At 34.2% G+C, this 15,482-nt stretch overlaps 1 protein-coding gene across 4 annotated transcripts in view; it reads left to right on the top strand.

Moving 5' to 3' along the window:
- The window catches only part of PXDN (peroxidasin), an 89,229-nt gene extending 77,940 nt beyond the window's left edge, over positions 1-11,289 (top strand). For all 4 annotated transcript variants that reach the window (XM_064650437.1, XM_064650436.1, XM_064650440.1 and 1 more), the window contains 4 exons: positions 4,195-4,315; positions 6,623-6,755; positions 7,625-7,738; positions 8,370-11,289. In XM_064650437.1, coding sequence (XP_064506507.1) covers positions 4,195-4,315; positions 6,623-6,755; positions 7,625-7,738; positions 8,370-8,492 — 491 coding nt within the window. In that variant the 3' untranslated portion in view covers positions 8,493-11,289. The remainder of the gene's footprint in view (positions 1-4,194; positions 4,316-6,622; positions 6,756-7,624; positions 7,739-8,369) is intronic.
- Positions 11,290-15,482: the final 4,193 nt, after the last annotated feature.

The raw sequence follows: 15,482 nt of genomic DNA, 5'->3' as shown, positions 1-15,482 counted from the left end.
GCGGGGAGCATGGTTTCAGCTGACTCCTTTTCTTTTCCTGAGAGGAAGGGTTTTTTTCCCCACGGGACACCTCGCAGAGAACGACTGAGAGACCGACCCATCTCAGAGTGAGGTATTCTGCCTCGGGACTGCCTGTGGGAAAAAGGACTCTCTCATTGCTGGCTGTGAAGCCACCAGCTGCTGGCTGCTGCAGGCACACGTGGCTGCGAGCAGCTGTTGAACTTCTGGAACAGTCCTGCCTTTCCCTCTCCTTTTCCCCCTCCCCGCCCCAGGTTGCCACGGGTTTCTTCACCACCACCACCCCCCACCCCCTACCCCCCCCGACCTGGGGAACTAGGACTTTGTTTTGTTTCTTCTGAAAGTTTTTGATTGCACCATTTGTTGTTTATTCAGATTTTTTAAATAAAAAGCTGTTCTTTTCCTTTTCCACACTTCCACCTGAAGTTTCTTAATTTCTAAGTTGTAATCTTGTTAAACTAAGACACTCTTCTATTAGATATTGTTCTTTTTTTGGTTTTATTCAGGAATATGACCTTATATAAATTCTGATTAGATGTGTTTAAATCTCAGTGAATTTCATTAGAAGAGTTAAGACATATTCTTAATCTGAATGCATTTATGTGTGATCTTCTAGTAGATTAGGCCTATATTTATGAAGTCCTGCATTTTAAGATCAGACCAACAATTATGCTGTCTGTTGCTTCTCTACTGACCACATTACCTCTTATTAAGCACTTTTCATTATGCCCTTTCATCTTCAATGAAAATACTAAGCAATGCTGTGCTAAGCACTAAATTCTGTGGAATATATGATGGAAATAACATTTTAAAATGTTACCAGCACACTTAGTGTGAGACTGGAAGTTCTTTTGTGACAATGGAAATTGTTCACCAAGGACTCCTCAAAATACCAAAATTATGCAATTTATGCCTGAAAACATTTTCTGTTTACACAGAAAATTATTTTTGCTTTCTACATTCAAATGTATCTTTTTACATTTAAATTTACATTTAAAGACAGTGTCTTCTCTACCATTTTTTTCTGAGATGTTTATGTTTATACAAAATACACCTGTTCCAATCTGAGCAGATTACTGTTGGATTTAACACCACCATATTACATTTTTTTGCTGCTGTTTAATTTATCATTTGTTAGAAAGTCTTATTCAACAGAAGAAATTTAGAAATGCAGGGCAATGTGAAGGGATGTGGCCTGTTTAGCAATAACAAAACCAGCTATTTTGGGTTAGGGCTTCATTTCATGTAAAAAGTCATTTTCCTGTATTGTGCAGTTTGTCAGTAACTGCTTTATAAAAACATCTGCTCAAAAAATATTTTTACATCAACCATTTTCAGTGTTTCTCCTCCACTTTACTGCTCCCACTGGCATGACTACAGGTGCTTAGATATATACAAATGCTTACAGTTACAGAAATTTAATTCACTACAATAAATCTCAGAGAATCAAGCTATTATCAAATAGATATTTATATGTACTTTTGTTCACTTTTCTTTAGTCTCTCAAGTTGTTTTAATTAGAATCTACTGTTACATTAATTCTCCATGGCCCAGATTTTGAGGAGTGATTCGTGGGGAATTTAGGAGTGTTCAGTAATTCTGAATGTCAGGGATTTTATTATCCAGTTTACATTATAGGTGCATTTTCAAAACCTTCTGGGAAACAGGGCAATCATATACAGATGGAAATGCCAGTTTCTTTATGGAAAGTGTTGTTAAACGTTAGAATGGACTGCTGAGGGAGGTGGTGAAGTCACCATTCCCTGGAGGTGTTCAAGAAACAATTGGACGTGGCACGTAGTGCTGTGGTCTAGTTGAGAAGGTCAAAGGTTGGACTTGATGATTTTGAGGTCTTTTCCAAACCAAATGATTCTGTGATTCTGTAAATGGATCGTCTTGACACTTCCAGTATAACAATACCTTATGTTGCTTTTAAACATTCACTTTTTCTGCAGAAAATAAATTGGAATGGGTATTGCTAATTTGGGGACATTTTAGATAGGCTTAAAAAAAGGGAAAATTTTAGATTTATTTTTCTTATTTACTGCTATTGCTAAAGTATTCTTCATTAAAAATAAAATAATTTAAAAAAAAGTGTAAGAGATGAAAATTCTTGGTTTAGGCTTTCTGAAAGCTAAAGCATTCTGTCCTGCACCTCTCAGCAGTGGCAATCCAATTTGTTGTACCTGAAACAGAAACGAAGAACAAGAGTTGTTAATTTGGCAAGACATATATGAGTCTTTAAAAAACACAGAAAATCACGTGTGTGTACTTAAAGCTGTCACTGAACATATGGTTCTCATATTTACTGGCCTAAGGTGATTAAGCCTTCCCAGAATTTCAAACCTTTGTTTCTAAAAATCAATTTAGGAATAAAAAAAACAATGGGCCATTGTGTTATTGTACCAAAAAAATTATCTATATTATGCAAGATGACCTTGGCAGTTATTAAACAAAGCAGGATAGTAGAAACCTTTCACAGAGTGCGATAAACTTAAGTTTTTGTGACACTCAGGAAAACTTTAAGCAACACATTGCTTTAAGAAAATAATTCCTCTGACCAAAGATAGTTCTTTCTCCCTTCAGAGTGTGACACTTTTTCTCACTGTACTAAATATAGGAGTGTCTAAGGGTGTTCTAAAATGCCTTCATGCAAAGCATCTAACAGATACATCGGTCTGTTCCCGTCTGAAAGTGCTTAGTTTCTGAGTGGGCAGCAAGAAAATTATGTGAGAAACAGCAGAAAACATATAAAGAATGAACAACATGTTGGCAGCAAATACCATCTAGTTCTTCGGTGGTGCTGTTATAGCAGGAAGGTAATGAATTTTTAAAGAACTGTAAGGAAAGAAAAGGGAAGGAGAATTGTGGATAACTTGTGTTCAGGAATGATCTGTAGGTATTGTTTTTGAACTGAAATTCAATCAGTACTTCTGCTTTTTTTTGCCATTCAATTTTTTTCTTTCTGTCCTAAGTGATATTAAGCCATGGACAAACTTAATTTTTTCCTAACAAGGTAATTGTAATAGTCTACTTTAAATCCAGTGTAATTAAAAGTAGTCCAAGATGCTTATTTTTGTATAATCTGAGCAACTTTACATTCTGCAATAATTTTTGTTAATACTTTAGGTATTCAATCCAAGATTCAGAAAAATATTGACTTTCTGAACTAATTTGTTTTGGTCCAGAGAAACTTATGGAAAATTGCTCCTTCCATGTTCAATTGCTTTCATGCCTCATTCTGCTGATAACAGACTTAGCTGGGATACGTCCATGGCATCCTATATTTCCATTTTCCCTTCTGTTTTAACAGACTCTTCTTTTAAATGTTGATCATGCTGTTGGTTCCTGCTTCAGCTTGGCCCGTTACGACTTTTAGCTTTAAAGCTTCTGTGAACAGAAATGAAAACTTTTTTCTCATTGTCTCCTTTCAAAAGTGCTGTTGCAGTTTTGCTTTGTTTTCTTTTTATTTTTTAAATGGGACTGCTTCCAAATACTTACTGTGTTTGGAAGGCTTAGTGAACTGAAGGAAAGACATACTTCATCCTGTCAAGATGTCCTTTTAGGATTTTAGCAGAAGATTTCTGTCATAGATTATTCTCAGGCTTGAGATTTTCACTCTGTGGTGGAAAGAGCTTTAGAGTTTAGTGATACCTTCAAATTCCTGAAATTTGGAAATGGGGCTGGTCAACCTATAAAGTGTATCTGCAAACGTTCTCCAGGATTTAATTATAAATTCTCTTTCACATGGCAAAAATAACAAATAATAATGCCTGGGATAGATGAGGAAGCAAAAGGGTGGTTTTTCTGTCATTGTTTTGCTTCATATGTAACTGCCCCTTTTGAAAAGTAGAAAATAATTAAAAGCCAAGAGCGTGGAAATTTCAGAAGTGAAAAGAATAGTTAAAGTAGCACTGGATAGGTTTGTAAAAATAGGGTTTATCCCTTTGTTTCACACTAAAAAGCTGGTCTGTGAATAATCAAATTCTCTGCATCCAGCTAGCTTAAATGTTGTAGCACTGAGACATATTCATCTGCCATCAACTGATTCCAGAAGGATCAACTGAATGTATGACTTGCCTTTATCAATTCAGAAGACAATGCAAACCCATATTAATATTATAACTGCTGAAATATACTGTGGTTTATAATATGCAAATTCTTGTCTAATTTCAGACTGTAGAACTAGAGGACAGTTTAATGCATTTTCATATCACTTTCGAGGAAGACGTTCTCTTGACTACAGCTTTCGGGAGGACAAGCCCCTGAAGAAAATGAAAATGTCCAAAACAGTAAGGTGAGATTTTTTTTTTTAAGAAGTATAAAATCCCATTTGTTTTCAAAATGGAATGAAACTGAATCATTTCTTTCTAAGTGCATACCACTGTTTTCCATTGCCTGCTTTTTCAAGCATTTCAGTATTTCATTCTGACACTTCTGCATCTCTGCTAACAAAACCCCACTTTTTTTCAAGCTCAAATTTGTGTAAGACTCTTTGTGAGTGACATAGCATAGTGCTTTTGTTCTTCCTGTGCTTTTCATGAAAAACTCAGTAATGAAGCATAATTTGGGGACTTGAAATCCCTCGTTCCTACTGTGCCAGCGGTAACCAAACTAAATTATTTCATTTCCTCTTTGGAGGTCCTAGTTCCTCCTGTAGAAATGGAGAAAGCCAAGTCTTGATTATACTGGCTTAAAAATTTGTGATAATAGTAAGGATGGCTTCTGGTACCAAAATACTCAGAACAGGAAAGGAGAACAGTAGTGCTACAGACAATATTGTTTATAACTCCCTAATCCTCAAAATACTGTAGCAGGGAAGTAAATCACAGTGTTGGTCACAAATTGTCAGCTGCACAGGGTCCTTGCCCTTTCCAGGTTATCAAAACTTACCTATGAATTAGTGACATGAAATGAGTTCTGCTCAGACCAAGCATTTCTTGTGAAGATCCTTCATGATGAGCTCTTTTGAATTATAGCTCTTTCCATTTAGCATACATTCTTTTAGCAAATAAAATTATGTACTTTGTTGATGATAACAACCAGCAAAGTCTACCTACTCTGGCAAGGAAAGCATCTAGACAGATGCATAGGCAGGTAAATGTATTTCAGCAATTTCAAATACTCATGTGGATGTTCTAGCACTTGAAGAAACACCACGATTATTTCACTTAATTGATAGGAATCTGTCCTGAAGTAACAGAGCCTTTAGGTGTTTAAGATTTTAGACAAGAGAAGACAACAGCTAAGTATAAGCTGGCTTATAGATAATATGAAAAGGAAGGTTCCTTTAAAGTAATCATTAAAGAAGTATGCTTTGTCTGTCTTTTCAAGTGAACTGGTAGCAGAACAGCAGTTCACTTTTTAAGGATGCTAGTTCCATAGGTCTAAAACTGTAAAAGGGTTAAATTAAATAAAAATGAAAGCAAGAAAAAATAAACACTTGTATCTGAGTAGGAGCTTGTTCTGTTAGCTTGCTGTTTGACTGTGTTTCAGAAATCTTCAACAGTCCAATTACTAATTAGGAATACAGAATAGGAAATTTACAATATTTTATTTGTAGCACAAATAAAACTAAAGCAACCTGTCTTTAATGTTTCCATCAGTTCTCTTGCTCATTGTATTTAAATCGCATTTGTGGTGAGAAGATTCTTTTTCTCCTTTCTTTTTCTCCTTCTCATTTTCAATAACTTGACCAGGTGGGGAAGATTAAACATTTTGTTATGCAATAGCAGCTGGTTTACTTGAATTTTGGCATGTTATGTTGTTTAGAGTTCTTTTTCTTTAATTTAGATGAAAAACTATGGGAAACTAAGTAGCTTGAACCCCTGCCAGTAAGTGCTGTTTTAATTTATGCAGAAATATTATAAATCATGAGGCCTGTTATATGGGAATTTCTTTGCCTCTTCATTTTTTGGGGTATCCCTTTGAACCAGAGATGACATGTTAACAAAATAGAAATGCTTGTATGGATTCAAGGATCTTAATCTAATAAGTAACTTAGAAATTAGTGTTATCCTTGGTTTTGAATTCATGTTTTGTTAAGTGGTGCTAGATAATAAATTATTATTTATGGACAATTCCTTTGATTGCTCCTTCTCATCAACAGATTGAATTGATTAACACAATTTAGGATTGTACATCTGTTAAGAGATATCACCTGAAAAGTGCTACAGACAAAAGACTTTATATTTTGTGTACTGTAGTAAGTACAAATGTTAGTTAAAATGGGACACATTTTAATCCTTCATATCTAGAAGGATTTCTCATGTCTGCTTTTGTATTGGAGGCTCAGGAGTGAATTTAAGGTGATGCTCTACAGTGTCACTGATGACAACTTTGTGCGTACCCCTGTATGAAATACATAATTTTTCTAAGTAGAAGAAATTCCCTGTTATGATGATGTTAACAATAATTCAGAGCCAGAGCTCACCTGTCCTGAGTCTGTCTTCAGCACCAGTGGGTCTTGCATGCTGTTGTGGTTCCTACTGTTCCTACATTTGTTAGTTGCTCTTCTTTTACATTTTTGCTAGGTGTTCCAAAATATCTAGCCAAATAAAAATGAGTTAGATGAATATCCTGACTTGGCATTCATTTGTTGCAGTTCTGTGAAACAGAGTAAATTTTTTCGTAATGCCACATCAGCATCTAATGAAAATAGAAATGTACCTGCAGTGAATGACTTCAAAGAATTTGTTTTGGAAATGCAAAAAACTATTTCAAGCCTCAGAAATCAGGTAAGATGCTATAATGAACAGTGTCTAATTGTAGATTTAATTCATAATGTTTTCCTAACACCATTCGTATTATTTAGACATCGCTTGCAGCCAAAATCCACCACATAGTATCTCAAACAGAAAACAACACAGAACATGTTGTGTTATTATTCTTTATTTTTATGTTCTTTTGAAATCATACTGAAGTACTCTACAACTAGACGCTCTTGACTTTTTGAATCTGAAGCCTTGTGTAACCATTGTGTACTAAACATGGAATTAGCCTTTCTCTAAAAATTTTTGTGTAGTGTTAATAAAATCTTTTTTCCTATTTGAAATGTATATAGAATCTGTGTAAAGCTATGATTAAAATGTAGCCTTCATAGGAAGTAATATGCCAGGCTACAGCTGTAAATATTGTTAAGATCTAGATCACTTAAAGAAGACTTTTACAATATTTGGAAGTATACTCTTTATTAAACCATAGTGGAATTCCATTTTTAAAATGTACAACATATAGGAGATAGTAAAAAATCAAAGCAAACATTTGTAATTAAGGTGGGTTTTTTAAAAAAAGATCACCTCCTTTTCAAAACATTTTTGACAATTTAAATTTTCCATATATAACACATGTAGTTTTGTTCTCTTTGTGTGCTCTAGCTGAATATTTCAATGGTAGGAAAGATATATTTTCTGTTAGCTTTCTTTTGAAAGACTGACTCCATAGATATTACTTGTTTCTAGTTTTTTAGCATTATGAAAACTAAGTAGTGAGAAGAAAAACCCAGAAAAGTATTTAACACGTGTTATGTTGTATAAGAGAAAAGACAGAATACCTTGCACAAATAAAAACCTTTAACTTTTTAATTAACTTTTTTAAATGTTTTCAGATAAAAAAACTTGAATCACGCCTCAGTAATTCTGATTGCACTGATGAAGAGGGTAAATCATATTCCAGCAATGAAACCTGGAAAAGGGACCCTTGTACTGTGTGTGAATGCAAAGTAAGTATTTGGAAATTCATTTTGAGATAGAAATTATGTTAGTTTCTACTTCTAAAACAGCAGTCCCAGTTTTGTGCCTGCTAATTTCTGGGTAATATTTGCTAATTGCTTTTATGGATCTTCAGTTATTTTGTGCAGAAAATTATATTTTCAGATATCCCTGCCCTTGACACTGTTTTTCAATCCAGCCTTTATCTATCTTAACTATATTTCCATTTTCATTAATATATAGTTATATGGGTAGAATTAACTGCAAAGTGAGACATTTCCTGAAAAAGCCTACTAAAATGCATAAAAATCAGTAAAAGCTCGTCTGACTTAGTGCTAGACTTTAATTTTCTTTTATCCTAGTAAATTTTTTAGAAAGTTAATTAAAGAAATATGTTAGTGCTTGGTACCCCAGTAGCACCTTAACGTTAGATAAGAGGGTATATGCTGCTTCATTAAAGAGACATGGTAGTACAGAGAGCACCTTAGACTTGTCAATAGAAGTTTATACTGAAACAAGTTATGTGGAGTTAATCATAATAGTCAGGATCTTAAAAGAGAATGAATAATATGAAAATATTATTTCTTGTTTGTAACACGTAGCTAAGAGTGGTTTGGTTTTGTTATTTTTTTCTTGACACAGGTTGGTCAGATTACCTGTTTTGTAGAATCTTGCCCACCGACTGACTGCGAAGCGCCTGTGAAGGTTAAAGGAGATTGCTGTCCAGTCTGCTTACAACAAAACATTAATAAAAAGAAGCCATAAGCCTGCTTTTTAAGAATTTAGGGTGCATATTCCTCAATTCGTATCAGTGCCTGCTGATGGCAAAACCAGGTAACTACAGTCTTAACAACAGCAAGAAATCAAGATTTACAATATTCTAATGGTGCTGTAACAGTTCGACTTAATGTATCATTTTATTTTCTGCCCGTGAAGGTAAATCACAATGCAAAAATTAATGAAAGGGAAATTAGCAAACAGGTCAAAGTTAATTGTGTGTTATACTTCTCAGGTTAGACAAACTCAAACTGGTGCTACTTTAAAAGAACACTGTCAGGTAGTTTTAGGTACCCAAAATGATTGGGCTTAGGATTTACTCAAAAATGAACACTTTGTTTCCTATCTTTAATTTAGCAACATTGAAATTTTACTGTCCCTTTTTAGTACCAGTCTGACTTGATATTTAGCTCTTTGTTGTTATTTAGTAAGACACAGAGAAACGGAAAACATGACGTCACTGTGCCCAAAGCAATGTTGTGTTGGGCCAGTTCCTGCAGACATCAGTGCATGGAAATTCACACTATGGTTTCTGCATCTGGACCAGCAAGGAAACAATTAAACGACATGACATCTTTCAAATCCTTTCCTTAATTCAAGGAGCAAAATTAATCAAAATTTTTAGGGAAAAAAAGTGCTAGAAATAGTAAGGAAATATAAATAAATGTAATTGGAAGATACAAAAAGCAACTGAATGTATATTATACATGTAATTGACGGTTTTCCTCATTCTGGGGAAACACACATGACAGAGTAGCATTTGATCTTAAAAATGAATATAATCCTTTTTTGTCAAAACATATGTAATTGCTTGGCAACATTTTTTTTTGTTTCATTTATTTTAAATAATTTTAAAATAAGCATCCAGTCCAGCATACTTCTTTTGATCTCAGATCAGCTCACATAATTGTATGGCCCTGTTTTGAAAATGTGAAAAGATGTCACAAGCCATTTTCTATACAAAGATTCCTACTGATTCATTGTGCATATTGTCAATAGACATATGTTCCTGATTATATTGTGGCACTGTCTGTTGAAAAAAAAGAAAAATCAAAGTCAAGGAGCATGATTAAATGTGGATTGACTACTTTTTCTGACAAGGTCTTTGATTTTTATTTTTTTTTTGAGTTTCATCTAATGCATATATATTTTTACCTCAATATTTTTATCTTTCATGTTAAAAATGGTCTACCAATGGACTTTATTTCCCATTTAATAAATGTTTAATGTTATAGAGTATATGTCTACACTAGGATTTCAAAGTTGTGTACTTTTTAGAAGGCAAACTTCATATTTTTGACCAGGAATTATGTTGAGTGAAGGACAACTATCATACCTCATTTTGCAGCTCTTTTCTGTGTTTATTCAGAATTGATTCTTTCCCTGAATACTTAATATGTTAGAGTTTATGGCTCTGTCATTTAATCCTAAGTCAGGACTAGCTAGAAGCAGACCTGCTCTTTAGTCACTGACTTCTGAATTTAGTGTTAAAATTTAGGGGACAGAGATTTGGGTATCGAAGAAATCTGCACAGAATTAAACATTCATATGTTAAACATTTCAGATTATGCAAGCAGACTGAATACTTAATTGTTACATGGTAGAACATGTCTAATAACTAACCTAGGATGGCAATATGAAATCCACTATCATATTTTGGCACATAATTTCTCTGATTACTAACATTAATAATTTCTAATTTGATAAACTGTTACCATGACACACATTCAAACTTTGGTGTATCTTTAAAGCTTACTACAGAAACTTGTTTCATGCTATGGTAGAAGCAATATGTACATGTGAGTGCTGTGTTAAAGGTGTGTGGTACACATGGAACTACAATTTATATTTTTAAGAATATTTTAATTGATTTTATATACAATGTTTTGATTTATGTAATTTTCTATGTTAATACATCTAGAAATTGTGTGTGGCGAGCATGTTTGAGTATCATATGGTTCCTAGAGGTTGTCATTCCTGTATTTCTGTGATACTCTGGTATTTTGTTGACTTTTGTTGAGAGTCCAAACCACACGTCTCGCCCTGTAATTCCAACTCAGATGGAACTCCCATTGACCTATAGCAGAAATTCCTCAAAGAGAAAGGAGTGCAGAGCTAACCCAAATACAATTTAGCTGTCTAAACAGTTAAGTAAGGCAGTAATACATCCAGCTGGTTACTACTTGCATTCTTTTATTCCAATTTTATATTAAATAAACTTTCTCAAGATTTCTGCTAATAGGAGAAGAGAGTTTCCATTTATACATTTTAAAATAGTACCTTATATCTGATTGTTTCTTTTCTCCAGCCTCCAGAGTAAAGTGGGAGGTTTTCTTTGTTGTTCACTGTTTATTCATATGGTATATAAAATGGGCTTAGGAGCCTGAATATGCTTAAACAAGTGTAACAAGTGTAATATTGAGTTATTTTCTGCCATCCATGTGTTTATAAACCAGGAAAAACAGGTCTTTATCCACAGTTTAAAATGTTATCAGTCATGGATTGTACTAGTTCAGTTTTATTGCAGTGTCTGTAGAATCAGCGTTGATTTTAACATTTCTGAAACAGTGGCCAATGGTTAGCTGACCATTTCCTCAGTATCCACTGTGAGAGTATTGCTGTACTATGTTGCAAATTTTACATATTTATTTTCTTTTTTTTTAATGTTATCTAAAACAAAGTCAGTGTTGTTGTTATTTTAATCAGTAAATTTACCAAAGAACTGTTTGCACTGTATAATGAATGCTTTTCAGTTAAAATAAAATGGGCCACATTTCCAAGTAAATGTCAAGTGATTTCTTCTCGTACATGTATTGTTTAGATTATTTTCTGAAGGTTCCAGTGTATAGACTTTTATCAAAGTTTCATATTACTTATCTTAAACAGGATTGTCGTGATCAAGAATCTTCTGAGAACTAAGCAGTGTGCTAATGAGTCATGTAGATTCAGTAGGTTTTGTAATTTTATGATACATAGAATTAAAGTATCTGTTCTCTGTTTTCTTCTAGGTGATGAGAAAAAGGTACGCTAGGCTTAGAAAGGATATTTAAAAATATTCTTATTTCTTAGCAAAAATGTGTATTTGAAAACTCTTAGTGCTGAACATTTTTTCCTATTTTTTATGGGAATGTCATAATAGTTACATACAAATACATACATACTTCACCCTGTTCTTACACGGTTTCTTCACTTCCTCATGTCTTGAAATAGCTCCAATCATGACTTGCCTTCCCAAGCACTTGATTTGACATTCATTCTTTATTCACATCATTTCACAGATGGATATTCATGTTCATGCAATCTCAGTTCAAAATGAATTGTGCAAAAGAGATCTTATTTACCTCATCTTGTTTCTCCATCACAGGATATAAATTACTACTGGGCACATAATGAGTTAGTTTCATCTATTACTAAGGTGTTAGGATCTCTGGGACAATTCCTTTGTCAGATCCACCTGGAATTCATCTGTTTCTTCATAATTTGATTCCGTGAAGAATTTTGTGATATAAAATCATTGAAATCAATATAATTCTAAGTTGCCTTACAGTGAAATGGGAGAAGTTAAAGATGGACTTCAAGAGACAAAGTTCAGAATAATTTTCAGGTTGCAATTTACTGTGCTTCACTATAGTTTGAGTATTACATAAGGCAAATCTAGAAAACCAGAACTGCAATAGGTATTTTCTGGCAGGCTGATGAATATAATGTTGCTCATCAAAAATGTTGATGAGTAATACTCAGTCAATATCCATTAAAAAAATTTTTTTTAATCCAAATTCAGATAAAATTAGTTTAGCAAAGTACTGCTATGCATTTTTCTAGTAACTTAGATGGGTAATGCATGCTTCTTTTAACAGACAGTCAGTTCCTAAATTCCTAAGCTTAATATAATTAATACTTAAATATTTACATTTCAGCAACATTTTTTTTTTCCACGAGACTAAGGCAGAGACTTGAAGAGAATGTTTTCTTTCAGTAAATAATTTCGTGTTAGTCCAAACAAGATAATAGCCAGGGTCAAATTGCTAAGAAGTTCTCTAACAGTTATAAAAAACCAACAAACCGCAAAGTGTAGACATTTAGAAAAAACTCTTGAACTAATACTGATCTATTTTGATGAAGACTCAGTTATATTTGAAATAGATCAAGTAATTTGACTTTATTCCTTTCGATTGATTACAGTTAAGAATCATTTAGCCACACTATGATTAAAGTTGTCTTTATAGGGAATGACCTCCCACAGTTAGTAACTTTGTTCTGTAAAATATTTTGCTGCCATAGCATGTGCCATTTTATGATCTAAAAGATTTCTCCTTATATTTTCTTTTCACTTCCTTACTAGTTTCACACTTTTTGCCTACAATATATACGAAATCAGTAATTTTTGCAGTGAGATTTTTAGATATGTTGGAACTGTTCATGGCTTTAGTTTGAAAAATAGAATAAGGTATCAAAAGCTGGTATATTTGACTAATTTTCTCAAAACACCTGCATTATCCTATTGTTGTATTGTTAAAATAGATTAAATTAAGCATATACAGGGTAATACAATTATAAAATTACCAGTAGAAAGAAAGACTGCTTACTGTCCTCTTATGGTCTCTCATCTACAGTGAGGGTTCAGTGAAGTATATTTCAGAATTCGATAATTTTTGTTATGGATAAGAAAAAATGAGATCTGACATGAAAAAAAGCTTGTTAGGTAGAATATGTCAACAAAAATACCAATATGAGCGTATGCACATATCTTGCTCATGCTGAAAGTTTCTCAAACTCACAGTAGAATGAAACATCATTCATATTAAAACCAATGTGAACCAAATAATTGCTAAATATTAAATAAATTGCTAGATACTAATACTGTCCTGACCAGTTTTTACATTATGATGTACCAAATAGAAAGATTATATTGAATCATGAAAAGGCAGTGCTGTCTTCTAATAGTGTATTTTAAAGCGGACATCCTAACAATATCACACCACTGTTTTGCAGCTGTCCTGGCTGCTTAGTTCCTTTTCTTTCCTTTTTCACACTTAGCCTGATGTGACATGGCAAGGAAACCTCTGCACCTCCAAAATACTTCCCCTTTTCTTTTGTGCCTGATGTATTTGTTGTCCAGCCGGCAGTGTTATGAATGGTCCTTTCACTGTGCTTTAGCATTCCAGCCTGGTAACAGACAGAGCAGAGTACAGATCAGATATGTCTAAATTACAAGAAGATCTGGCCAACTGTGTTTATCTGAAAAGCTATAAATTTAATATCTCTGTTTAGATTCGAAAATGGAACAGAACAGCAATTCCTGTGGTAAATGAACCTGATTGTTGCATTCACTAAAGATGGTTGTGTCTGTTTGATGCCTCCCTCAGTGACACAACTTTACACTCCCACAAGTCACATGCTTTCAAAACGTTGCTGAATTGGCAAAACAAATCTCATTACCTATCTTATCTTTATGAGATGCTGTCAGTTGTCAACCGGGCTTGCAGCCATTCCAAGGATTGGAACAGTTAAGTGCTTCATGTCTCTTTTCATAGAGATTAGCATAAAAAAGTACCCTGAGGGGTAAAAAAAGTAGTCAGGAATTGTCCTGAGAAAGGAAAATAAACTTGCCTTGTTTTAGCGGGGAGAAAAAGGGAAAGATTTCATCAAGGACTCCAAATTTTTTCAGGCAGATGCAATGATTCATTAGGAATATAGGAAAAAGTTAAATATACTAAAGCAACACATATACTATACTGCAATAGAGAGTCGTCAGGCACTGGGAAGCAATTTCACCAGTTATTGAACCATCTACTAGAGTGGTAGTAAGGCAGGCTTTTAGTTCTCTACCTCCTTTCTGAGGCATTGCCCCTTTTTCAGTGCAGGTCACCTTTTTTCATCCTTCATGCTTTTACAACTAATATGAACTCAAGACTGTAGGCCAAGATGTTTATTGGGGTGAATCACCAGCTGACCCCTGAGAATGGCAGGTCCTGACTGGTGAATGAGGACAAGAGAGGCCTGAATGAGGAGGGTTCAGAGGAGCCTTAAGAGGAGGGTTCAGAGTCAACCAGTTAGAAACATTGCCCAAAGGGGCATACTGGGTTCCTGTTCTTTTCCTGTGCTTGAGTGACAGACTTGGCACTGTCAGCTATGGATTTCAATAACACAGGTTTCCCACTTCCAAGGAACTCTGTTAGGAGACATCAGGCTGAGGGCTTGCTCTTTCCTAAGTCACTCTTCTTTGGAAAACCATCCTCTTGCTACACCTGAGAGGCAATTGTGACAGCTTTCATGTACAGGGAGCTATTCCAGTTGCTGAAGCAACGCTCAAGCTGTTTTAATAAAACGTTTTCTCTCTGTCTGGGTGAAAGTGAGTTATTTTACAACCTACGCTTTTATTTAAAAACTCAAATGCTGTCATGGAAAAGAATTTTTTTTTTTTTTTTAATCAGGCTTTTTAGAGACAGCCTTCTTGAATGCAGTACAGCAGGCTGGAGACACTGTAGAAGAGGAATAAATGCTTTCTTCCAGCTGAACTGTCTTGGCATGATTACATACAGCCTTACATGTTGTCAGGCTGTTCTCTTATATTGAGAGTATTTAAAGATTGTTGTGGGATTATTTGGATTTTCTTTTATATCAACAATCAATTCGAGCAATAACAAACAGTAGATGCCTTACGGTCACGAAAGGACAGCTTGTTTCTGCTGAAGGCAAATGTTAGTGTGGATTTTAAAACTTTCAGCTTATGTTCTTTCTTTTTTTCTGTGGTGAAATGCTATTGTTATCCCAAATCTTACCTCACAAGCAGCTAATATTTTCTGTTTGATCTGCAGATATATTCAGAAAACATCACCTTACTTTTTTGAATTCAATGATTTTGCACATTGGGAATGTGCAAATTGATTGAGATTAATAGACTTTTAAAATCCCCAGAAAAGTTGCTGTAGCCTTGTCTAGTAAACTCAATTCATCCACTGTTTCTTATATTAAAAC

The sequence above is a fragment of the Pseudopipra pipra genome, chromosome 3 (genome assembly GCF_036250125.1).
Source record: "Pseudopipra pipra isolate bDixPip1 chromosome 3, bDixPip1.hap1, whole genome shotgun sequence".
Lineage (NCBI taxonomy): Eukaryota > Metazoa > Chordata > Aves > Passeriformes > Pipridae > Pseudopipra > Pseudopipra pipra.
The sequence above is the reverse complement of the archived record's forward strand: the minus strand, read 5'-3'. Positions and strand labels throughout refer to the sequence as shown.